Source organism: Athene noctua, chromosome 4 (genome assembly GCF_965140245.1).
Source record: "Athene noctua chromosome 4, bAthNoc1.hap1.1, whole genome shotgun sequence".
NCBI classification, from domain to species: domain Eukaryota; kingdom Metazoa; phylum Chordata; class Aves; order Strigiformes; family Strigidae; genus Athene; species Athene noctua.
The window spans coordinates 15,305,416-15,332,654 of record NC_134040.1 but is presented as its reverse complement, the minus strand read 5'-3'; the positions used below and the strand labels follow the sequence as shown (position 1 = coordinate 15,332,654).

The 27,239-nt window shown below is 39.1% G+C and overlaps 2 protein-coding genes across 6 annotated transcripts in view; one reads left to right on the top strand and one right to left on the bottom strand.

Moving 5' to 3' along the window:
• The window catches only part of CLNK (cytokine dependent hematopoietic cell linker), a 32,857-nt gene extending 28,645 nt beyond the window's left edge, over positions 1-4,212 (top strand). Inside the window, exon 18 of the mRNA XM_074904532.1 lies at positions 4,024-4,212. Coding sequence (XP_074760633.1) covers positions 4,024-4,170 — 147 coding nt within the window. The 3' untranslated portion in view covers positions 4,171-4,212. The remainder of the gene's footprint in view (positions 1-4,023) is intronic.
• Positions 4,213-4,793: 581 nt separating this feature from the next.
• On the bottom strand, positions 4,794-17,680 carry ZNF518B (zinc finger protein 518B). 5 transcript variants are annotated; one of them, XM_074904530.1, is made up of 2 exons: positions 17,614-17,680; positions 4,794-11,257 (listed from the first exon to the last, which is right to left on the bottom strand). In XM_074904530.1, the coding sequence occupies exon 2, from the start codon at positions 11,055-11,057 to the stop codon at positions 7,818-7,820; it is 3,240 nt and encodes a 1,079-aa protein (XP_074760631.1). In that variant the 5' UTR covers positions 11,058-11,257; positions 17,614-17,680; the 3' UTR covers positions 4,794-7,817. The 5 variants fall into 5 exon arrangements, with proteins under 5 accessions (XP_074760631.1, XP_074760627.1, XP_074760630.1 ...); XM_074904526.1 differs by lacking the exon at positions 17,614-17,680 and adding an exon at positions 17,544-17,604; XM_074904529.1 differs by lacking the exon at positions 17,614-17,680 and adding an exon at positions 17,408-17,506.
• Between the last annotated feature and the right edge of the window lie 9,559 nt (positions 17,681-27,239).

The following is a 27,239-nucleotide window of genomic DNA, read 5'->3' as shown; positions in this document are numbered from 1 at the left end:
GTTTCATCATTTTAATAGATTCAACAATTAAGGCAACTTGAAAATTAACTGAATACACGAACAATTTTTACTGACTAAAAGGAAGAACACAATCCCTCCCATCTCTATTAATACCAAAATATATGACTTCGTTGTTTGTTCCAACTTGTGCACAGAAAGTCTGTATCTTAAACAGTGGGTCTGGACTGAAACCGTCAAACTGGAAAGGTACAATTGTAGAATATGGATTTCAAGCATCTAGTTAACAACCAACAGTATATCTAAGACTTAGCTCTAACAGGCCAAATCTGTAATCATGACATGTTACCTTAAGGCTTCTTTTTTAAGATTGAGTATTGTTTCTAACTCAGAAATTCTCCTGTAGATCCACTACAAGAAAAATCCCAGAACTGTTTTGCTAGTCAGCTATGCGTAGTACCAGGGAGAGATGACAGCCTCCTACTTCCATGCACTACTCTCAGCAGGAGACATGAAAATAGAATTAACTGGGCATGAAGCACATGTGCAATAATGAACAATCAGTGGCACCAACCTTGATCAGTAGAGCTACTTCTATCTCAGACAGCCTCAAAAGATTCCCCCAAAATGCTCTTTCTTGAAAACTGTCACCTCAACTTCTGCAGCTCACTTAAGGTTCTTATCTCAGGAGGGTGAAAACAATTTGTAAGGCTGTGAATTACAGCAAAATTGCTGCATATAATTTTCCAGTTCCTGTTAAAATGCTTTCCACAGCAGTCTGCATTGTCCCTCCACAGGGAAACCCTTTGTTTTGCAGTATGCAGTGCAGACAGACCAGCTGCTTTATCTAGATTAGCTGAATATTCCCTCTTCACCTGCCAAAGTGAAAAAAAGCTAACCAGCAACAAACAGGTGCAGACCTACTACATTTCTCCCCAGTTGGTGATTTTATTCAAAGGTTGTCTTAGATTTTCTGCAGTGTGTTTTCACTTTTGGATCAGTCTATTTTCATCCATTGTAAACATGTTTTTCCTTACACATAAATGTAATTACTCAAAGTTTTCCCTATTCTATTGCAACTTTTGATTTTTCATATACAGTTTACAAGTTGTTAACACTTTGTATCAAAGAAGATTTTCGATTAACAACTTTTTTTTTCCTAATGTGTTTAATTCAATTTTCATGAGTACTTCCATCATTAGTTCTCATATAGCCCTATAAGGCCATAAGGAAGGGAAAAAACCTGTGCTGATTATCAGTGTTTTGTATATGATAGAAGTAACTGAAGTTCCATGCAGCTAAATTATTATCAGGATGGAACATGAATACAAGTAGAGGGGAAAAAAACCATCGCTAACTCCATAAGTGGAGCTATATACTTTGCTAGCAATTTAGCCAAATGTTCACACCTACATACATATTTAATAAATTATACTGAGCTCACTATAGCTTTATATGATTTGGACTTTAAAGACCAGATCCCAAATGGGACATATATGGAATTTTGACATTTACATTTGAAACTGGTGTCCTGAGCACCCTTTACTTATCTGTTGTGTTTCTCTACTCCAGTCAGTTTTCAATATTAAAGATCCAGAGATACCTGTAACACTGTTCTTCATGTATGTAGTCTTTCTGAACCTAGAGAGATCAAAATCTTGCTCACATTTAAAGCTGATCATAACACAAAATTTAAATATTCTTATCTCCTTTGCAAAACTAGATCTGCCACACACAAAATACAGGTTTCTAGCATATCTGCAGCATCAGGTTCCACTCAATGCAATAACTGAAAACCAAAGGCAGAAGTAGATTCCTCTTCAAAACAGTGCCTGTCTTATACAGAAGCTTGGAGTACAGCCTGATACGCATCTCTGGATCTCACTGTTCTGGCCACAGATGTTTGCTCCATCCTCACCACTCCCCGTCACCATTTGCAGTGAACTTTCAAACCATCAGTTACACAAATCACATCATTTCAATTCGGTTCATTTCAAAGTGAGTCAAAAGGATTAGCTCCGTCTACCTTCATCAGCCATTAAACTGGCCTGTCTCATCAAGAGTAGATGAGGGGGGACTTCCACAATTCCTTCCACTGACAGCATTATGTTAAAAGTTACTGCCAGGAACATGGGCACAGTGTACACCTGTCAGAGGATGCCAGTACTTTCAACTGAGACAGATGTTTACAAGGTAAATATCTTGTCCACATCTTAAATGGCAGTTCAAGGATGAACTGTTCTCATTCAGGATATGCAACATGTAATCCAGTCCTACCACCCCCCCAATGCAATTCAAAACTACACCTTTCATGAGCAATCCTTGAGATCCTAATCCTATCTCCCCTGAACAGTCTGGGGACCAGTAGATAGGACACTCCTATGACAGTAGAGACCAGTTTGAGTCTCTTCAGACAGTGAAGGAAAATTAACAAGTCTGAAGTACTAAATTTTCTTCATATTTGTGTCTTTAGGCCTAATAAAATACAGAGTTCCACTAAAAGAGCCAGACATAAAATTCTGAACCATCAGTGCTCATCGCTATCATGTCTAAGTTAACTTCATGTTCTAGCAGCCATGAAGAGATGCAGAGCTTAGTATTTTAAATCTCACTAACTCCAATAAGACTACAGGACAAAATAAAATAGGAAACAATATCTAAGTAACATCTGTGACTTTCTTCCTTCATACCAAAGAGCTGCAGCTTAAAGGTACAGTGACAAATAATGTGCCATTAGCCAAGTAAAGCCAAGCTAAATTTCCAAAGCAGGTGAACAGTTACAGTAAGCCTTTTTAACTTTTCAACCACTAAAAAACTGTAGAAAACAGGAAAATAACTGGTGCTGATAAAGAGGAAGTCTAGAATAAAAAAAGTTAGGATTACTTTGGTATCGCATGAAATACAAAGCACAGTTTTGCCTACATGTCTAGTAGCAACAGTGACCCTGAACATAAGGCAAAGAGAAAACAGCAAAGTGGAACAAATGGATACAAGCAAAAATTATCAAAGCTTTTTTAAAAACAGCACACTGGTTTAGGGATGAAATTTTCATCTTAAAATAATACAGGAACAGTTTCACCAAAGATTTAATTAGATTCTCTTGTTATAAACTAGGTGTGCATCACATGGAGATGACAGAGACTCCCATGAGATACCATCATGTATACAATGAATGCCCATGCTTACAATAAATTTTATATAATATAGATATGGGATAAATATTAATGTCACAATAAACTTGCTGTGTACAGTTCTAGTAATTTAATACCAATGGAGTCCAAAGAATAGCTCAAGAGGAAAAACAATGGTGTAATGACATCTTAGTGGTGTGATGAGAGCTTAGAAGTTACACACAGGCAAGAGAACTATTTAAACTGAAGGACTCCTAACCACTGGAACAGCAGGATTAAGAGACTCCCAGGCAAGACAAATGAGGATAAATACCTTGGATAGCTTTCCATTGCTGTTTGATCAGTTCAGGAATCTTGAACCACACCTTTATCATTTTAGGAACGGGCTTGGAGTATGTGATTGTTTTGAACACCAGAGAACAAGACTAAAATGCTGCTGAGACCCTTCTTGTTCCATACTTTAAAGGGATTTTCACAGCAGCTTTCTCAGTAAACCAGATGAGAAAATAAAGAGTATATTTAAAAAGGTACAAATAAACTTGCATTGTGAAGTATCACATACTGTGAATCAAGTGTACCTTTTGACAGGGTAAACTTAGTAATTATAAAACTTATAGTTGCTTCACCTCTTCAGTATTTCTCATCACATCTGGTACCACAAACTTTTACAGGTGATACTGGATTCTCAGGGCTTACACATGCTCCCTTTTTGCCCTAAGCAGCCAGCTGCTTTCTCCTACACAAGACAGGCACACAAAGGAAATAAGAGGATTAAAATCTGGTGCTTTTCCTTTTATGATTGCTTCTCATCTTAATTACATGAAAAATATTACCTATTTCTATACTGTCATTTTCAAGTCTTTTAATATTATAGATAAAACCATCTAGCAATTTCATTTTCAGTTGCTGATTATAATTTTTCTTTTTCCCCCAGAAATTTAATTCTGTGAAAGAGATCATTGACTTCTACAAATATGTTCCCATCACACTCATTGATGGAAAGGATAAATCAGGAATCCAGAGAGAACAATGCTACCTCACATATCCATTCAAGTCACGCAAAAGATATTTTCTGCCTTAATGTCACTGATTTGTTTGTATAGATGTAAATAGAATTAAAATGTCTCAAAAAAATCAGGAGCTCCCCATAACATTATAAAGCATTCTAAATATTCCACTAAAAGCTTCTCTCCAACTGAGAATACAGATCTACTTTGGGGTTTGATCCTTGTAATTTTTTTTTAACTTTGAGGATACAGGTAAAGTATATGGCATTGTATTAATTCACAGAAAAGTGTTAAGAGACTGACTCCTGGTATCTTGACGATTGAGCAATCTTCTTATCTTGCACTCTACCTTCTAACACAAGACAAAAATCAAATTCAGTTTTGCTTACCTAAATGTCACTGAAGCTCACTTAGTAGTAAAACCTAATCAAGCATACTAGTCATATAAAAAATATTCTTGCTTTTAACAATACATGTGAAGTGCTGTTTATCCAAGTACTAACTGTTTAACAATTTCATTCGGTGTGCATATGTTTTTGCACAAAGCTGTGCTCAGCAGTCACTGAAGTCAGTGGGTGTCAGCTAATGCTCACAGGTATTGAAGCAGATTGTAAAGCTAGCTTTAATTATGTAAATTCTTTATTTAAGTAACACTTGCTCTTTAGCTTAAGTAGCAGATACTTGCATTCCATATCTGAGCCTTGAAACACTTACACAGTAGGACCATTATGCAAACAGTCCCTTTGAATTCATACCATGTTCAAATATAAAAATCATCAGTAGGAACAGTAGATGTGCTTCAAACTCTGCAAGAAAACATGTTCCAGTGTGTATCAAAGAACACGAGAAAGCAATTTTTTTCCAGCAAAAAATACAGTAATATTTATTCATATGAGTTTTGGAACGCTTAACTAAATTCATTATAAATATGAAAGGCAAACTTTAGTGTTTTTCTGCAAAGCATCCATAATCTTCCTTTCTAAGCACACTCAGAAGTTTGACTAGGTACTTGGAATATACCAAGAAAGCAACCTCTGTTACTTTATCCTTACAGAATAGGAACAAGAAGAATGAAAACATTCAAGCCCAAAACATGACATTCCAACCCAATTTATGATGCAATTACACAAACCAGCTCTAAAAAAATTTAGCAGTTGGCTGTTATTTCCTTGCAATCTTTTTATTTCTCAATGCTGCATCGAAATGAAAGAGAAAATTCATTATAACTTTCTCTCAAACCACTAAGACTGTTAAACTTGAAGGAAATTATTCTGACTTGACATTATCTAATAATAAGAATGAAAATTAACAAAACAGAAGCTAGTAGAGTTTGGCAGAGTTTATAAAAAGGAAAAGAGGTACGATGTAATCTGCTTTGAGAGTTTCATAGCCACCATACAATTTAACTGACAAAAGGTTTTCAGGTTCAAACAAAAAAAAGTTTCTAAATTAAACGCATGAAAAAACAGTTTAACAATTTAGATTATGGCAGTGACATACAAAGCTTTGCAGATGTCTTGTAAGCAAGTTTACTGTTTTAGTAAAGACAAGCATTACTAGTATACTTAAACCACCTAGAGTTTATAGAGCTGAGCAGCAATGCTTCCCCCATCCCCGTACAGTACAGCTTTCATGAGGAATGTTATCATTTTGACAGTGACAACTCTTACAAAGCAAATTTAAAACTATTTATTTAGTAGCTTCTACAGAAAAAGAATTCAAACAGTAGCCTGAACCGAAGGAGTTAAAAAAAACCATGGTTAAAATTCCTCCTTTGTTTTATGTTAACAATTTCAGTATTTATTATATGTGATATGCCTGAATTTTAAAATGGAAGCTATTTTCACAATTAAAAATGCAAACAGTACTGTTAGGTTTGGCATCAAAGTATATGAAGTGGAAAAAACCCCTCTAGTGTACCCATCTAAAAAAATATAATTCCATTTAAATACAAAATGAGAACTGTCATTTCATTATTATTGACAAAACAGACAAAAGGAAGTTTGTTCTGTGAAACGGGTTAGTCTGATACAAATGATACAAAAACTTTCCATGTGTACATGATGAAAAAGATCTGACTTCAAGCACCAACTATCTGAAGGATTTTAACACTGTATTGCAAAATGATGGAAAAGCAATGTTTTAATTGGTTTTGAAAATAAGCCTCAGTCAAATGTAGTTTTAAAATATTTACATTTCAATGTAGATATGATACATACTTTATCAAAACAATGTATAATCTGCTGGAAGTTATAAAAAAATATTCCCAGCTTAAACTGTTTACAAAAATGCACCAACAGTGAAAAATTAGGGACTACCAATTTCTTAAGAGTAGCCCCAGTTCAAACATAGAACACACATCCAGCATTAAGAGTCAGTATTGATTTTCTTACCTGTAAAAATGCAAGAAGTAATTTTCATTGTAAATATGTGCTTCAGTATAGTTCATTCTGTATGATTTTTAAATTATTTTAAATTGACAAAATGAAGAAAAAAATCTATTGTTCATGTACAGAAACATTAAACTTCAGTAACATCCATCCCTCTTTACTAAAAACTTGAAATTTGGCCCTGATTTAGGAAACTGACCAATGTTTACACTGCACTGAAGTCAGTGGATACACTTTAGACATAGGTATGTAACCAGGCACATGGTTATATGAGTTGAGGCCTACAAAAAATATATTCTAACAACGTCTAAATTCATAAGATAAAGAAGGATGAAAGATTGCACTGAAAATCTGGTTCAACATTGTCAAAGTAAAAGCTGTGCAACACAGTTTCGAAAAATCTTCATTTTCAGCAATTTTCCCCCTGTAAATAAGCATTAACTCACCAACTAGAGTTCTAACCAAATGCCCTATGCTTCTATCAGGCTACAAACACATGGTGGTAAAGTTTATGTCTGGCTATTACTCCCTTGGATTTCAGAGCAGCCTTGAGACCATGTAGTGGAAAGCTTCTCTCTCTCCTACCAGTTCAAGCCTGATGGTACCTCTGGCTCTGCCTGTTGAGAATAAAAACGGTACAGAAAGCTGACAGTGTTCTGCTCTCTCTCATCTAGACAATATATGCTAGGTAAAGACTAAGTACTAAACAAAATTAAACTTTTTAGTGCTAGCTGACCTTGATCGCAGCAATTCTTCATTTACACCCTTGTATCTCCTCTGAAGTCAGCAGAAGTGGTTTTGTTTCACTGAAATAGTACTTGCATTTAAGTTTTATTTTTTAAGCATGGTGCTTAATTTGCCACTAAAAACCATGATACACACTTGCTGCCCACAGAGGATCAAAAGTGCTTTTCAATACACACATACTTGATCTCTGAAACACCACAGTGTAATAAAGCAAACTAAACTCTGTTAAATTTATAAAGATGTTATCATCTAAGACTTTAATCTATACAGACCTAGCACAAACCAGTTAACAGCACAGTATCCTAGCACAGAGAACAGTAACTAGAAAGGTGTTTGCATAGCAATTCTTTCTCAGATTTCTCCTATGGAACAGATGAAGTTGACCTCCAATACAAATTTCAAACATGAGAGTGCAAAGTAGTGCTTAATCCTCACTATTGGTTTCTCTGTATCTCTGTAACTCCGCTCTCTTCTTCTACTTTGCTAACAGTAGAGATCTTTTGGCAAAATAAAAGTTGTCTCAGTCTTCCTTTCCAAGCAAGTTAGTGGCACACATTAAGAGGGGAAACCTCCCCCAGTCTCACTTAATGCTTTTTTGCTGGAAGAGAAAGAACATCCCAACCCTTGGTTGCCTCTATCAAGTGCCTCTGTCCATGACTTATCCATTCTTCTTGGTCCATATATACTCTTCCACAAAACCAACACTTAAACAGACACGGAAGTGTTTCAGCTGGTGAAGTTTCCACCACCTGGTAGTTGTTTTTATGGGTCTTTTTCAGTTTCATTTTTAGCATACTCTGCTTTTTTGCTTGGTTTCCTGTCTCAACATTCTGAATAGTAAGACGCTTTCGATAACGTTTGACACCAAGACAACTACTTGTCCTTTCTGACAGAACTACTTTCAGGACTTGACCTTTATACTTGTTGATAGTCTTCATGACATTAATTATCTCTGGTGAGTCAACATCAGGATGGTTTAGTACCACAACTGGCTGGTTACGACGAGGGCATTTTATCAATTGATTCATTCTCAGAGGGACAAGCCGAAGTCGTCTTGCTGTCAACAGATACGACATGTCAGAACTTGAACTGGTTTCTGACTGAGTTCTTGTTTTCCTCTTTGGAAGTTCCCTGAAACTTGCTTGTTTTGCCTTATTTTTGGGACCTAGTTGGCTTTTTGAATAGGGTTTGCTTTGTTTACCCACATCACTGTTTTTCTGAAATGGTACACCACTTTGTTTGCCATGATTTTTAACACTTGCCTCTCGCTTTGGTCTTTGCCTGAGCGATATACTTCGGGACTCAGCATTCGGTTCACTCTGGTTAGGCAAACATGGCAAATTCCTGCTAGGTGTCTCAGAAACACTGACAGGAACAGGGCGAGGCAGAAACATTTCATTGCAATACATAGGAGGAGCTGATGTTTCACTCCTGTTTTCTATTCCATTTGAATTGTGATTGCTAGTAGTATTCAGCACTCTCAGCATTGTCCCTTTGGGGATAAACACTGGAGTAGCAACATGGGAATTTTTAGTTACCCTGCTTTTAGCGGTTCTTGCAAATGTAAGCAACTGATTTTTAGTGTGTTCTTCACTACTAATCATACTGTTCCCATGATGCACTTGAGGCAAAGATGTAGACTGTTTCACTTCAGTGGCTGGAACAACTCTCCCACAGCTTGCTGAATTTTCTTGAGGGACAAGCACCTTTTTACTAGAAGCCTGACATCTCAAAGGCATGGATTTCGTGTTAGATTCAGCAGCAGACATGAGCTGTGCAATCTTTCTACACAACACTGTTGCTGACTTCTTACTGCGTGTTGTGTCATCCCATCTGACACCCTCTGGAACATTTTCAGCTCCAGAGCTCAGAGAAAATACAGACGAAATAACAGGTCCCTCAAAAGGGTTCCCTTTATTTTCCATCTTCTGTGGTTCTAATGATTCCAAAAGACAACTGTTCTTTTGACTTACTGTTTCAGCTCTCTTTACTTTGCCAAAGCCAAAAGTCATGTTCTCGCAGGGTAGAGTTTTAGTGACATGCCAGTTTTTCCCTGCTTCAGAAGATGTAACAGATTTTTTATCAAAACCCTTACCAGCTAAATGTGTTTCTGTAGAGCTGGCTGGCAGAATCCTACACTCTTTGTCATTTCTCTTCAGAGGCAATGTATCCTTTTGTTTAAAGACTGCAGAAGAGTAATTTTTGCCCTCCTGAGCAGCCTCTACTGAAATGTTCTTGGAACTTTTATCTTCAGAAATAGCAGTATATTTTGGAAGGGGTATATCCACACCTTCTTCATAACAATACAAGTCATAACGTAAGTTATTTTTTCCATCTACTTCCCACCTTGAGGATTTAAGATCACTTTTTTTTTCCGTACTATTCATCACCAGAGAAGGAGAACAAAGTTCTATAACACCTGAATGGACATCAATACCTTTCACCAAATGAAAGCATAATTTTGATGCATCTTCCCTCTGTATAGATACAGAGTTACCATCTGAGAGTTGAGAATCAGAAAAACCAAGACATTCAGAATTCTTGTCATATGTACTATCCAAATTAAGCTGATTACTAACACTGGATAATTTTCCTACATTCACTTCCATGGTTAGTAACTCATTTTGAGACACAGATGGTTTTTTTCCTCCTGCAGATCGTTCTACACCTTGATTCTCAAGTTCCTCTTCAGCACCATTCACAGTTTTGGAAGTTGCTTCTTTCATAGGAATTAGTTTAAGAACCAGCTGTTGTGCTCCATTCACTATTTTAATCTCTACTATCTGAGCTAAACAGTTAGAAGGAACTACAAGTTCAGATGGTGCAATTACTGTTAAAGGCATCCCAGGTTGTAAAGGCTCTGTTTTTGGAGAATAAACCTCAACTTCCACACTCTGATTCTCACATATGCTTACTTCAGAGGCCTCCAATATTGTTTTATCCTGGACTGATGCTGTGTTTACGCTACATTCTACATCACGAGATGAACAGACTGGTTTAGTTGCTTTACCTGGAATCTCGCAAACCATATTCAAAGACGAATTTGAAAGTTCATTCTGAAATGAAATTTTATCATATTTCTGCTTTTCAAATAAAGTGCTTTGACTTGGCTTCTTTTGCTTGTGGTTTATGATAGTATTTGACAGCTGTTTTGTGGGTGTTTCATGTACTCTTCTTGTATGTTTTACTATATAGTCATGTCTAACAGCACCATATTCACAGTATTCACACTGATACGGAAAAGTTCCAGTGTGTTTCACCAAATGTCTCTGGAATTCTCCTTTGGTATAGGATACATAACTACAGTGGGAACAAATAAATTTAATTTCTTCATGTTGACCTACATGCTTTTTATACTGTAAAGGATCCTTTGTTGAAAATCTACATTTATCACAGTAGTATTTACCTGGCAGAAAGTTTTTAACTTTAAATGTTTTCTGGATTTTACTCGGGGATTTTTTTTCACGTTTTTCAAAGATTACTGCATTGGCAGCCTCAGGAACAAAATGGAAAGATGGTGTAATATGATTGCACTTCTTGCAGATGAAATTTTTGTCTTCAGTCCACCCAAGCTTCTTATGCTTTTCTATATCTTGCACTGAAATTTTCTGAACACTTCTGCATTTTATACAGCTTATCAGTGACAACTTATTGTTCTCAGCCTCAGTCCCTTGGTAACAGCAGTTTTGGTCATCATCCCCTTTTGACGGATTTGTTTTATCCTCAGAAGATTGCTTTGGGGATGTAGTTAAGGAAGTATTTTCATCATTAACTTGGCCAGGATACAACCTTGGTAAAATTTCCCTCATTTTTTTCAACTGCATTTCAGAAGACGTGACTCTGAACCAGTTTTGTCAAACACATCAGCAAGAGACAGAATGTTTTCTTGATATCAGTCTTGTGTATGCTGCTTATCAATCAGGCCACCAATCTGCAGAAAATACACTTTGGAAGAAATGGTGCTCAAGCAATTTCATCCATATTATACTCCACGTTCTTATTTTTATTCAGTCAACTTGCAGCACTAAAGAATAAAAAGCAGAAGATTAAGTCAGTTATGATTCACTGATCACTGAAATACAATGAACTAATAATTGAATTATTATTAGTGGACTACAGCTGAATTATAAAGTGCAAGTTAATACGCTTTACTTTTTGCATATACAACCATTAACTCTAAGCAAAACATATCCAGTCAAATAATACTCTAACGTTTGTTCTTACTCAAAAGGTTCAGAAATTCATAAAATTATCTGCTATACATCAAGAACTAAAAAGTTCATGCTATTTCTTCCATGACATAAAAAATTTTACATTTAAGACATGTATTTATATGCCTAACAAGATAGAAACTTGGTAACAAAACTGAGCAGCAGAATTATGATTTCAGTTCATATACAGCCCTTAACTCAGGAAAACACTGCACTTCCATGAAACACTGCAAGTAACACTCATTTGTGAATCTCAGCAGGAAAAAGGAAAGTGACTACAACGGTTACTAGAAACACTCAACTATAGACCTGTTTTTAAATATAAGGATTAAGTTAGCATGGAAATGCCTGAAGTACTAAAGTTCTTTTCTAATCAGTGGCAATGTTTCAGATGCAAACAGTCTTAAACACTAATTCATAACATGATGTCATTTATACTTCACATGTTCTCAAAGTGAAGAAGTCAAAACAGTCTGTGGCTGCAAAATTAATTACGTTCACTTCTATTAATATCACAGCATAATCTCTTCTACGTATGTGGGCAAGCATATAACTCACTCCATCCTGATAATATGGAATGTGTCAATCAAGTAAAATAATGCAACAGAAGTCAGAGAGAGAACAGTAATATCAGTGCAAAATCACATTAACTTGTGCAGTGTATTTGGCCCCACATGTTCCAGCACTCTTACTATCTCTTTTCTATATTTAACATGAACAAGATGTCAGCCTTTAAGCTTTTGCCTTATGGCAAGTGGACTATGAGACCACTATTATTTGGAAAATAAACAACTAAATTAACTTTTTGAGACATACATAAAACGAAACAGAGTCCAACTCTAATAAATAAAATCTTCTCAACATCTTTCTTAGGCACTCTTACTTACAGACATACTGTTGCACAGATCTGCATTCATGTATAGACCCTACTTCATGAGGTTATTTCTGGATTGCTTTAGATTTCAATACATCCTACAGAAGGCTTCTGCTTCTGAAATCTAGTTCCTCTCAAAGTCTATCTACAGGGAGCAGGGCCTCATCTGGACTCCAAAAGCACAGCGCTGAGATCACCTAAGTAGCATCCTATTACAATAATCCTACATGGATGAAGGAAACTTTACACTAGGGTCTATCTTCACAATGGCTTGACAAAAGTAAGCATCTGAAGCAAAAAACTTTTCTCACAGCTCCCTGTGCTCCATTTGTAAACATCCCTAACTGCTATAGGAATGCTGCCCGGAAGATGGGGTTCTACAAAGAGCGAGTATACTGATGTAACCTCAAATAACAATAAAATATAAGTTAGAAAACTGGTTAGCAACGAGAAATTGGGCTTTTCACTCTTCAGCAGATGGATAGCTGTACACCTGTAAAACCCAGCAGGTAGTTCTTAGGACTGTAGTAATCTCATCTCATTGCAATGCAGACAACTGTACACACCTATATGAAAAACCTCTATATCCTGATGTGAAAAACAAATCAATGGCAGCCTCTCAGGAAGGAGGAGAGTGTATCACGCGCTGAAGATTTTTTTCAAACAATTCTAGTATCGGTAATATTATGTCCTCTATTATCTAGATTATAAAGAGGAAAGAAAAAATGTTTCTGGTAGTCTCAGATAGACCATTCTTCCCGTCTAATACCAATTTTTAGACTTAAGATGAACCTTGGTAACACCAAGTGTTACAGCAGGCCTATGTTCAGGAGAGCCACTGTTATTCCAGGAGAAAGATAATAAGAGATCTTGATGAGCTCAAGGTCCAGACCAAAGATGCTTTGAACATTTCTGTACAGCTCTAAGAAAGAACAAAAATTGCATTTGAAAGGAAAGCATCAAGTTAGATCAATATTTGCCTTTTTTTGCTGTTAACAGCCACCCACGGATACTGAAACAGCCCTCCATATTAACTGACCAAAAGAGAAGCATAGAGCACTTTATACCATTGACATCCTTGACCACAAAAACCAGCACTAAAAACACTGACAGTTTTCTTATATTTTTTTAAACACTACAAACTTCACCTTATGGGACAACATGAAGAAGGATCCACCAGGTCTGAAGAGCAAGAAAGTACAAGAAACACTGTCAAACATTTTAAGAACACTTCTGGGCTGCTCAGTCCAACAGGACACTACAAAAATTTAAGAGGGGTAATTCAAAGAACAGGCTAGTAATCCCTCTGAACTTTCCTCCCTCAAACAGCATATATGAAAGTGAAAATAAAGCTGTCATTCAGACCTGTGACAAATACCATGTTTCTAGAATTCAGGTTTCAAATATTGTTGGGGCATGATGCAAAGGAAATCACTCACCACCTTCCACACGGAGACCAACAGACCAAGGCCCAGCCAGTTCCCCAGCAACAGACACCTTGGAAGCCATGCCCTTCTCCCCCTCTTCCTCCACTTTTCACTGCTGAGCATGACGTTATACAGTACTGACTATCCCCTTGACCAATTCTGGTCAGCTGTCCCAGCAGCATGTCCTCCCAATCTCCTGCCCACCCCATGCCTACTCACTGCAGCAGAAGCCGAGAGCGGGGGAAAAAAGAAAACCTTGACATTGTGCAAACACTGCTCAGCAATAATCAAAACACTGGTGTGTTATCAGCACTGTTTTAGCCACAGACCCAAAACACAGCACCCTACAGGCTGCTATGAAGAAGTTTAACTCCATCCCAGCCAGACCCAGTACAAAGTGAAAAATACCTGAATAACCAGGTTATGTTAAAGTGACACTGCTGTTATCCCTCTGGCTATTTTTTCACCAGTCTTTCCTGAACACTGAATAGTTAACAAGAAAAATTTTGATGCAAACAAGTCCACTTTATCATTATTTTGGATAAAACAAGTCTAAAAGCACACTGGCATTTGATTCTTCTATTTTAAAGAATTATTTGCTTTTTCTGGTTACTTCAGAAAAATGAGATCATCAATGAACACAGAGAGGTGGTGCAATCCAGCATCTAACCACTCCATATCGGGGAGGGGAGGGGGGAATATGCTTCAGAAGATTTAATTAAAAGATACATACTACATTTTTCAAGTTACAATAAAATGCAGAGCACACAGACCAATCCAAAGATATCATTAAAAGGAAGAACTGAAAGTCTGAACAGCAAATGCAAGAACAGAATGGATGGAGAATGGAGTAATAGGGAGTGTTAAAATCAATTCCAGTCCCTGTCTACAGCAATGGATTCAGAAGAAGTTTGTAAAAATACCTGGAAATACCATAAAGTACCTGAATCAGGAGAAACTGAAAAAAATTTCTAGTTTTGGAAAGAATTGGAAGCAGAAACTTAAGAGGTAGATGGGAAAAGGACAACAGAAGGAGGATAAACAAAACTTTCTCATTCACTCATTCTACCAATCATCTGCAATTCAGTGATATTAAGAAGTGGGGCATTAAATAAAAGGAAATATTCCCTTCCACCTTTAACACAACACTAGTGTACGTTGAACCTTGCTGCTCAAGACACAGAGATCAATAGATCCACAGGAGTCAAAAGGCATTATTTACATAAAGGTTACAAAACAAAGACCAGTTAAAAAAAAAAAATCGTCATAAATATCCTCTGCAGCTTGACTATGCCAAATTCATCCAGTACACCGTTTTTTGCACTGCAGTAGATGACAAACCACTGATGTGGCCACTGTCAAGACAGGAATTGCTAGTGTCCTCCCATTATTCTAAACTCCTAAAATTTTCATTTACTTCAAATATATTAATAACTTTGTTCATCATTTCAAAGAAAAACATTTATTTTCCAGTGTTTTAGTTCCAGTTATTATCTCAAATTCTATGCTGTTATCAACGAAACGAGTGTGACAAGCAGCATGCATTTACCATACATGATCACAATAAGTAAGACTCCACTGCAGCAAAGCACACATCCCTTGCACACTAAATTCAGGAAGATACAGTTCATAAAATTTTAGTCTCTGAAAAACTTAAATCTCTGTGTAAGCTTAAGATTACCTTGTTTGTATTTTACAATTATTAATATGGCATATACTGTCCATTTAACATGGACTGACTATCTCAGTTAAGCAGAGTTAACTGTTCTACTGATCCAACTACACAACTGAAATTAACAGTCATTAATTTTAGGCCTAATGACTGAGAGAGATCCAAAATGCTTCACTCAAGTATAACATACTGTACTAATTAGAAGAATTGATTCTGTATTAAAAACAAACTATTCAAATACACCAAAGACATTTTATCTACAATTATTTCTCCTTAAAAAGGCATTTTGCTTCACAGTAACAGCCTATCACAGTCATAACACTTTCTGTATCTGAAATTCACATGAAGTTTTTCCATCAACATGAATAAGGAAAGCCAATGCAGAGAATTAAAAAGAGCAAAGACCATGCACCAGATTTTCAGAGCTTACTTTTATTATGAAATATACAGTTATTCCACACTACAGAAAAAATGTAATTACATTCAAAAATCTAACTACTTATGATATAAAGTTAATGAAAAATACCGATTAAAGGTAAATCAATATTTTTAGAATGCACAGGCGAAAAATTGTCCAACGTATTGGTATTTATGGGCATTGTAAGAAGTCAGATACATATATGGACTACACAGTATTCTACTGAAATGGAGGTCTCCTGTGTGGCTCTAGGACTGAGGCCTAGCTTTATTCGTATCTGAAAGAATCACATTTCTGACATATTCAATTGCTTGGTAGTCTTCATGCAATAAGCTAAGCAAGCCATTCTCCAATAACTATTGTATCAAAAGTAGCATTTTAGAAAGTACTCAGAGATGTCTGTAGAGTTGTTTATCATCGCATGTATGATCAACTTCTAAATTTATGTTGCACATTTCATCATTTCACATAATTCACAATCATTTTCAAAATCTTTCTGTATATCCGAAGCACACTGACTAGTATTTAGCATTACCTTAGTCTAAGCTTTAAGGCCTGTAAGCAATAAAGCAAGGAAGTATGGCACTGAAGAAGATGGGAGAGGGGGGAGAGTCCCATTGAAATTACATACCTCTCCGTACCCAGTTCTTAAAACACTCATGTAGATGCTGAATTTCATTTCTACAGATTTAATTCCTGCTAAAATTAGCCACATACTATCTGTAAGTGCAAGAAAAGGGCCTTGACTATAACCATTTACTGTAGGAACAATGCAGAACAGAATGCAAGCAAAATCCTGTAAAATACCATTAGTCTTTTTAACAATAAAAGAGAGGGGTTTTATTAAACCCATGTTTCAGGACACTTCAGCTACATCTATGGTGACACTGGATCATTTATGTAGAAGAAATCCAAGTCATTTTATAAATCTAAATCATCTTGTGTCCAATGTAATACTTCATGATTGATTCTCTTGCAACAAAACTTAATGTAGGATTTAATTAAGCGAGTATTTTGCTCAAATACTCTAAAAAACACAATTTACATCCAAAATACAGAACGTTCTATTTTGCTCAGTAATACAGTTACTAACCCGAGAGCTCCTTTTCTTCCGGAAGCAGCCAAGATGACAAACCTGGACAACAGCTTTACAGTCCAGACGAGTCTAAGCAGCCTGATGGCGTCCACGAGACAGCAGCACCCGCCAGCCAACACCAAAAAATCCCATTTTCTCGGGCATCCAGCCTACGCACGCAGAAGTGTTGTCGCCTCTCCGGGGTAGACAAGCGTCCCTCGTTCAGCGGCCGTCTCCGGCGGCCGAGCCCCGCCGCTGCCCGGGCGGGTGGCGGACCCTCCGCAGGCCGCGTAGACCTCCGCCCGCCACCACCGCTGCCGCCAGGGAGGCGGCTCCACCCGCGCCGCCGCGCAGGGCCGCGGCCGGCCCGCAGGGGGCAGCACGGCGCGGCCCGCAGTCCGCGCCCGCCGCTGGGACCCGGCTCCTGCGCGGCGGGGAGCGGTCGACAGCCGCGGCGCCGGCCCGGCTGCCCCAGGCCGAGGGTGGGGGAGCCTTACCTGCCTCGGAGGAGGACGAGGGAAGAAAAGAGCTGCCTCCCTCGGGGCGGACCCCGCCAGCCGCAGCCCTCCTGTCCAGATGCACAAGGAACACGACGCTCATCCTCACTCACCCGCCCCGCCCCGCGGTACTCACCCCAGCGAGGACAAGCGCGCCCCGCTGCCGCCTCAGCCCGGCCCCCGCCCGCCGCGGCGACGGAACTGACCTCAGCGGCCGCCCGGCGCCGCGCCGCCCCATTGGCCAGCGCCGCCCCGCCGCTCCCGCCGCCGGCGCCGTGTAGAGCTCTACTGAGGCGCCCCGGGCGCGGCGGCGGCGGCGCAGGCGCACTGCGCACCGCGCCCGGGCCCGGCCTGGCGGGGGCCCCCACGGGAAGGCCCCGCGGCGGCCGTGACGCCTCCAGGAGCCCCCGGGAGCGCGGCCCGCAGCCCCGTGGGGACCTGTCACCCGGGCGGCGCCCAGCGCCGGGTGGGGAGCGCGTGCGAGCCGTGCGGGAAGAAGCTGGGCAGGTGTTGAAACACCTGCAAGATGGCGGGCGAGGGTATATGGGAAGGGACACGGTCGGGTTGTTGCCTGCTGGCCGTCCGCCGAGGATTGTGGCAGGACGACAGGCCGAGGGAAGAGCTGTTGTGCCCAGTAATCTCTCTACGTCCTGCCGATACCACTGTCTGTTATGAGTATGTGGTGTGGGCATTCATTTCGCTGGGATTGCTCGGTTAAGTAGTACAGTGGTGTAGCAATAGCATATTTTGAGATACCGCCTATAAAATCAAAATTCCTCATTAAATAAACTGTTCATAGTCATATTTGAAGGGAGAAAAAATGAGTTTAACTGCCAGCATCTTGAGCTCTAAAAGTACCTTTAACGTCACAGCAGTATCTAACCCCTCTGCTTTAAAGGGAAACTATTTAACATAGGGCCTAAAGTCTTTCCAGATGGCATCTTTAAAACAGAGCTTTTTGGCACATTACTTCAGAGTTAATGATGGCTCTGTTAGCATGGATTCTGTGTGATAAGAGGAACCATGAGTAAGTTACATCTTCCAATCAGTTCTATACTGGGATGACCTATCCTTACCATTGTCTAGACATAGACACAGATCTTCAGGGATCTCAGATAGGCTCTTCAGGTCACAAAAAAGGAAACAGCTAAAGCTATCAGACAGGGAACTTCAGGGGAAACGAATGCTCTCAACTACATTTTTTAGTTCAAAATTAGATGTTGCCCTTGGAGTCTGTTACATCCTTCAGTCAGCAAGGTAAGAAAACACTGTTAACAGTGCAGTTTTGAACCTTGTAATTTATTGAATATTTTTAAAACTTGAACAAGGTCTTAGGCTGATAGAGCCTGTTGGGATTTCTTGAAGGCTTTTGACAAAGACTGTCAAAGAAACTCGGCGGTAATGGCATAAGACCAAATGTCTTGGAATGAATAACTGGTTAAAGAGGGAGCACAGACAGTGGAAGTGAGCATGCAGTAGTTGTACTTTAGAGGTCACGGATGCACTGCTGTTGCAGTCTCTGCTTGGACCTGCTCAACATTCTCAAGTCTCTTGGAAAAGGAGCTGGGCACTGAAGTGACAGCCTTCTGATGATATCAAGCTATTCAAGGACTGAAGGACAAAAAGCCTATTGAAGATCTGCAGAAGGACCTTGTGAGACCAAGTAACTAGGCAGTAAAATGTCAGATTCCATTTTGGATAGATAAAAGTAGTTCACAGTGGGGAAGAACATCCTAACTTCAAAAATAAAATCATGAGCTCCAGGCTGACTAGTACTGTGCAGGAACATAATCTTGGAATTACGTTTCTGTGAAAATCTCCCTTCAGTGCTCAATAGGGTTCAGAAAAACAAGCTCTATGCTGAGATTTGAAAAGGAACAGAAAAGAAAGCACCCTTATGCTGCTGTGTAAATTCATTATTTGACCATATCTTGAAAGCTGTTTGTGGTTCCGTGTTCCCTCAGCTTGGGAAAGACAAAATAGTAGTGGAAAAGGCTCAATGAAAGGTAAAAATAATGACCAAAAGTGCTTTGCTCTCAATTTTCATGTAAGGAACAACTAAGTAAGCTTCTGTCTGGAAATAAAAAAAAAAAAATAAAAAAAAAATAAAAAAAAAATAGTACTATTGATATAACAAAGGACTAAAAATCATGAGTGCACATTGTAATGTAAACAGTTACAGGTGGGAATTGTGTATGTGGATCCCATAAAAGCCACCAAGGACAATTTGTACTTACTGACTTGCGTCAGCTACTCTGCAGTAGGGATTATGTAGTGTTATGAATATTCACTTCCCTAACTCTTATGTCAATTATTCTTTATAATATGAAAGTGTATTAACTTTGTTAATATATACTAGTTCACATTATACACTGCAATATAATGAGATAGTAGAATTTTTCTGGAGACTTTGGTATTGTTCACTATCAACTAAAAGAAACTAGAGGACAGCTCAGTCCTGGAAATAGGAGCTTTGCTTCTTGGAAGCATAGAGCTGTCCAGGAAGGATAAAGGATACTGTTGCATTTAAGGTGACAAATTAATTTGATAAAACATGAATCCCCTTGCATTCTAGCCAGTCCTCAGAGATTAGAGGGGATATGGGTGGCTTAATAGGTATGCCATTTATTGGTGTGACTATAGCCCTGGCACCAGATGCACAAACAGCCCATGTGCTGTAGGTCCAGTGACATTCAAGAGAAGCAGTCAGGCTCACGAATAGTAAGGTTTATTCTTATGCAACATCTACAGATTCTTTGAGATTGCTTAAAATAAATGCAAAAACTGCAGGTTGGCTATATAGCACTACAGCAAAAACGATTGCAATTACACACTTAATTCCCAGGTAATAACTCGGTGTAGCTGAGGGCAGAAGTTTTACCAAAAGGCGTCCCTTCTGGCAGGGGGAGCAAGGAGCACAAACCATCGATCTGCCCCTCCGATCTGGTACTGGATTCTCGTCCCTCCAAGTTAGATACAAACTTGGGGTAGTATTTATCTACATGTGTATGTGTGAGTGGGTGAGACTGCGGTCAAGCCATTGTTTCTTGAGTGACACAGCACATTCTTTGGTGCAGTGTGCATACAGATGTTGTGGGAAACAAGGAAGAACAGGAGATAATGTCCACAGAGTTGTGCAAAACATTCCCTGAGAAAAGCGGAACAGGAGGAGATAAGTCTGTATAGTTGTGTCAAAAGTGGAGGAACGGGACCACACAGCCCCCACCTCGCTTCACATTCCTCCTTGGTGCCATGGCAACACAAATCACCGGATCTTCACCCCGTCCTGTGTTTGTTCTGGGCACCACGTGTTAAGGAAACGCGTGTTTTGCAGTTTTTTTCACTGTTTTGCATTTACCACACTTCCAACAGATACCCATGGACAACCCAGATAAAGCTCGCATCCTAGCCCCTCTAATACATCCTTGAAACCCTCCCGGTGTCATCTGGCATCACAGATAAATAACTGTAGCAAGACTGACTCTAGGGATGTCTGGATCAATAGACAAGCAACAAGAACGCTGCAGAAATACAGTTGCTTTGCAGAGTTTTACTATGATTAGCAATTGGTAGTGTGGGTCTTAGTAATTAGTGTTGTGCCTGAGTGGTTGGAGGGTGGAAGGACCTTGTATAAAACCACATTCAGGATGACCCAGCTTGTCTGGAACACCTCATGCACATGAATAAATATTTACCCTTGTAATTGTATACTTTGTTTCCTAGCCTCTCTCAGTCCCCAGGCGCCAGTTGCACATTTTCCTAACACTGAGCTACACTTGGCAGATCATTTTCTTCAAAACCAGAAAAATTTTAAACATTCCTAAAATGAAAGATGATATTCTGTAACACAAGTAATAATTCAATAAATAGTTTGCTAGTCAAAATGGTTTCTTTCAGCTCACCTATCTGTATCTGAAACAGTTCAGAATGCAGTAAATATACTTCATTTCAGTAAAATGGGATCAGTTATCTGATACACAATACTGATTAAGCACTTTACCACTCTTTCTTAGATATGTGTAGCTAGCCTGCTCTAACGTTAGAAGGGCAATTGCCTCTAACAAATGCAAATAGATTATTCAGTATCTAAATAAGGCCAGGCTAAACAATGACATCCAGAAGAGGTTTTTTACGGAAAGCTTGAGAGTCAATTTGCATCTTCCTCAGTGTTTTCCAGCTACATAAATTCATACCCTTCCCTGCATTTTCTAACCTTGCATTCAAAGCTACTCATTTCCTTTCCCCAACACATGAATGCTGTCTTCACGGAGATGAGTCAGACCCGATCAGATCATAGCTCCTCTTTTCTTGCCAGCCCTGAACCTATTTAGACTACCAGCGAGGAAATAATGCTGCAGCAGTTACAGAAACACAGAATCACAGAATCGTTCAAGTTGGAAAAGACCCTTGGGATCATCAAGTCAAACCATCAGCCCTACTCTAAACAGTTCTCCCCTACACCATATTCCCCAATATCTCATCTAAACAACCCTTAAACACATCCAGGGATGGTGACTCCACCACCTCCCTGGGCAGCCCTTTCCACTGCCTGACCACTCTTTCTGTGAAAATTTTTTTCCTAATGTGCAGTCTGAACCTCCCCCGTTGGACTTTAAAGCCATTTCCTCTTGTTCTGTCACTAATCACCCGTGAGAAGAGACCAGCACCAACCTCTCTACAATGTCCTTTCAGGTAACTGTAGAGAGTGATGAGGTCTCCCCTCAGCCTCCTCTTCCTCAGACTGAGCAGTCCCAGCTCCTTCAGTCGCTCCCCATAGGATCTGTTCTCCAGGACCTTCACCAGCTTTGTTGCCCTCCTCTGCACTCGCTCCAGCACATCGAGATCTCTCTCATATTGAGGTGCCCAAAACTGGACACAATACTCCAGGTGTGACCTTGAGTATTGCCACCTTATCACCTCCCTTTCTGTTGCCATTTGCCAGTCTTCTTTGGTGACCTCTGAATTCTCAGCTTTTTTCAGGCCGTTTGTTCCTTCTCCATTTGACCTGTGACTCACCCACCCCGCAGTGGTAGTTAGGCACTTGTGAGCATCCCTGCCAAGGACCCTAAAGGGAGGGTCATGACTTCGTAATGTTAAGTGTTGTTACCTAAGTAAGAGATCCTGGTGGTAAGGCTACTAATTGACAAATAGAAGCAGCATCCGAGCAAGTAGCCTATTTTACTTCACAGTGGGTCCTAGTTTCTACAGCAATGACATGATGCCCTTCCTGCGTCCTCTGCACCATTGCTATCCCCTGTGAGCCTGGTCCTGTCATGTGCTGTGGGACACCCACACATCGGGAATTCACCACAAGTCCTCTGCTGCTGCTTGTCCTGCTGTCAGCCTGCATTTCTTTCCACCCTCTAACAAGGTTGTCTGACATGAAAAGCCGATTGTGTCTTGTAGAGCCATGAGAGCCACAGGTAGACAGTTGCTGCTGTAGAGCTTCAGCTTTGCATTTCAACTGCAAAACTATGAAAGAGCTGTGTTTGGAGAAGGCTCAGGAGGAAAGAGATTAAAGAGGGTGAGTAAATGGGCTGCAAGATTAATCAGGTGCTCTAGGAGCATTTCTTGGAACAGTTTTGCTTTCTGTGTTACTAAATTCACAAGCCATCCCAAAAAAGAAAGAAAGCAATGTACTGGGGTATCTGAGAAAACCAGCACTGACAACCCAAGCTGAAAATGAAAAAGGGCACTTTTTGGAGACATACAGAATTTCTCTCTGAGCCATTGCAGTACCCTCACATAACAGCATCTCCTATCCCCCTTCAGGACACTATCATAACTGTAGTCAGGTGGATATGGTTTTTCACTCTTTAGGCTGCAATAATGTAATAGCAGAGTCTATTGAACTCTGGGAATGGAGAGGAAAGAGCTTCTTCTGGGCATGTATTCTATGAATGCACTTTGTAGATCTGAATTATGTTGACTGGAACATTTTGGCTTCCAGGGTGAAAAAATACTACTTTGTAAGCATTCAGAGCACTTAGAAAAGAAAAATGCAAGCTTTATTTTCTGAAATGTGCAAGTACAAACTGCATACAATAACAATACTCAGGATTTAAAATAGAAGCAAAAGGAATTTCAATTCTGAAGGTTTCCCAGCCACTCATAATGCAGGTTTGCACTTTGAGACTGAAGGAACCAACTTAGTTGTTGCTTTGCATTTCTGCAGCTGATCTTAATGCTGTATGATACATTCCCATTTCAAGTGGCTAAGCAAAGTGCAATTCTAGAGGTTTCTTTAGATACGGGTTGCTGCTAATTACCAGAGTGCTTCCTCCTGCTATTTTGTTTGATTGGAGGGCATTAGGACTATTAAGAAGTGTCAAGAGGGTAATTTTACATTATGATGTTAATTTCTTCATCTGTAATTTTAAAAGCGTTACATGCCTATAGGGTGCTCAGATTTTGCTGTACCAAGCATACAACTACTGGTTATCTATTGCTCTCTAGTGGCCAACGTGTAACTCTGCCGCTATTACTCTATAAGGAGTGTTTCGTTATCAGAGTGGATTACTGTAACATTATAAACTCGTCTGCAGTCACCTTCACTTTCATGCTTCGGGCCTTGGGGAAGAAAAAAATACAAGTCTCTTGCATTCTTCTGTCTTCTCTTTCCCCAACATTTCTAATATTTTCACCCACATTCTTATTTGTCTGTGACCTCACCAACTCACAGATTATATCTCTTTTCTCTACCCCAAAATGTACACAGACAAAGCCTCACTCCCCTGTTCCTGAGCTACATGGCAGTGCCTCATTCTGCCTCTCACCAAACAAAACATGTTTTGTTGGACTAGTAGCAAGTGAGGCAGAACAGCTGCTAGTTGGATTAATTTAGTTGTCACTCTCCAGGTTTTACAGTCTTACAGAGAACTCATGTAGACCTCTACTCATTTATTAAATTCTTTAATTTGGGAAACAGATTTAGGCACGAGGATGAAGGTTGTAGGCTGTGTGGTCACAGAAGCCCTGTTCCCTTGGGAAATCAGGTTAACAGGTGAAAGTTAGGACAAAGAAGAGAGAAGCTAGCTGAGAGTATGGTCAGAGCAGAAACTGAACTACTGGAGATGGAAGCTTCATCAACAGCTTTTCAACAGAGAGCCTGTGAGCAATCATTAATTTGAGGGTCACTTGGGCACTTTTGTGAAGGGCAGCACACAGCAATTACCTGCGAGAAAGAGACCGGAGCTGAGCCAGAACCCTTTCTAACACTGTGTTCCCTGTTCATGGCTCAGCTGAGAAAATCCCCTGGGGTAAGGACCTAGGGACAACCACCGACAGCTGGCTCATCTCCAGTAGCAGCCCCCTCAGAAGGAAGCCAACAGGCAGTGGTGGGGATCCCAGTGTTCTCTTACAGCTTCCTAAAGGAGAATGGGGAGGAAATATGAAGTAAATGAAAGCAAAAATTAAAAGTAGATCAACTAAAGACACACACAGTTTTAAGTGACTAGTTCTCTCACACCACTTCTTTTTGTGGCTCATAGCTATTCCTTAAAAACATTTGAAACTACCTAAGGGTAGAACAACAGTCTTAGTCAAACAACAAAATGTCTTCATGGTAAAGATGTATCTTGTAAACCGAGACAGCAAGAGAAATCTGAAATAGAGTCTTTAATTCAAATAGAAATTTGAAAAATAGTGCTTGGCCCGATATCATGATATCATTAATACTCTTTTCAGACTTTTCCTATACAGTCTGCAGATTCACTGAAACACCGATGATATAGTATATTTTAAGAGATAAATACTCTGCTAGATATTTGTTTCACTTCCAAATATATACAATGCAGTAAACAATCCATTTCTACCATACAGTGGTATAATCTGGTAAAAACAAACCTTGCAGTAATCCTGTTTCAACATCTCATGAACTCCCGTAGGAACCACTGCCATAAGCACGGACTCCTCAGGCTTAATTCATTCATTTCAGATCATCTAGAGGAGTGTTCGTACAAAGAATAATATACTTGTCTTGGAGAAAAAAAAAAAGAGGTTTAACACTCAGTGATGAGGAAAGAGGTGGTAAAATCAGTGTGGGCTGTATTGGTGCTAGCTGCTGTATGGTAACAAAACTAGTTTTAACAAAACTTCTTTTGCTTTATAAATTAATGGTTTCATACTTTGGTGAAAGCAGATTTGCCCCACTGCAGTAGGGACCTTATTCCCCAACTTATCAAAATTTCAGAGGTACCTTTGATTCTCTTTTAAGTATTGTAACTACTACAAGAACTTTTTTTTTTTTTTTCAGGTAATTAGCCATTCAGTGAAGCTTCTGTTTCGTCAGCTATGAGGAAATTAAACCTATACATATTTAAACCCTGTTAAACCTATAGAGGTCTTAAATGACATTCCTTTACTTAAAAGAATTTTACCTTGTGACCTTTTATAAAAGGCTCCTAGTTTCATACCAAAGAAAATATTCAATAGTAATGTAAATCCAGAGGAAGACTGCGCAGTGTGTGCCTTATTCTTTAGAATAAATGAAGAAGGGTAAAGGAGGAGTTTGGGGGCATTTTTGGTTTTGTTTTACTCCAACAGCTCAGAAGTTCAGGTCATTATTGTTGCTTGCGTTTTACTGTTGTATCTATGTGTTTTAATTCCTGAAGAATTCAAGGTGATGAATTAATAGAAGAAAATGCTTTTAGTCATTTTTAGGGTTCTAGAATTAGTAAATACATGTTTCAGTCAAGCCTGAGAACTGCATTTTCTTTCTCCTGCTCAACATTCCAAGCCACTGAGCACTCCCAGCACAAAGCACTGGGAATGCCATGAGACAGGACTGTGTTTTAAGAAACATGAGACCTTCAATACAACCCTGAGATGAAATGTGATATCTATCTAGAATGCCTTATTCTGGATCAAAATCACATTTATGGGGCATCTTTTACTTTCTTACCTTAGAAAGGGGTGAGAAAATGAAAAGTTTATACTGTTTCTGGATTAAATTTTTCCTGAACCTATAGATTGCTGGAAAATATCTCAGACATCTGAGAGTTAAGGGTGCCAATGCTGCACCCATACAATTTAAGAAAAAATAGTGTATTTTTTAGGACAGTCTTCCAGCAAGCCTACTTCTGTAGAACTTATTTGCTGTTTATAATTTGATGCAAAAGAACCTGAATTTTAGAAAATGCTGCAGATTTTCCATACTTGAGACCCACAGGGTTTTAAAGTTTCCTGCTGCTATGGCAACTTTAGTAGTAAATGCATTTTAAATACCCTTTGATGAGTCACAAGTGGTGAGTCAGCTCTCTCTTTGCGGTGATCTACCATTGCCATTTAAGGAGTCTCATTGCTCTTTTATAGTAATTGTTCACTCCCTCCAATTTAATATTAAGAAACAAAAAAGAAATGTTTCAGATCTTTAGAGTCACAAAAGAAATAATGCCAAATTCCTTGATCTTCAGACATAGTCCCAAGTGTAGTGCGAGAAAACATTGTGTCACATTACCAAACAGCTCCAAAATAGAACCTCAAAAATCTTAGATATTCACAAGTCTGAAAAACAATTTGTTAAACATCAAATACAACATACTGAATACTATAAATTCCGGGTTTTCATCTCTACTGCTTATCAGAAATTAGATCTGATAACTTTTATCATACTTGTTCCCTGTACACTACAACTATAGATACTTTTATTTTAAATGTGCCCAGAAGAAAAAGGTGGTAAACAATAAATTACTGATAAGGCTAAAAAATAAGCTTTTTTAGTATAACCACTTTCAGCCCCACATAATTAAGGTTAGTCTCTCCCCTTTAGAGCTGTAAACCTCCTTAGTTCTATAGATAAGTTCAAAAGGCCAGATGTAATTGGTGCTGTGCA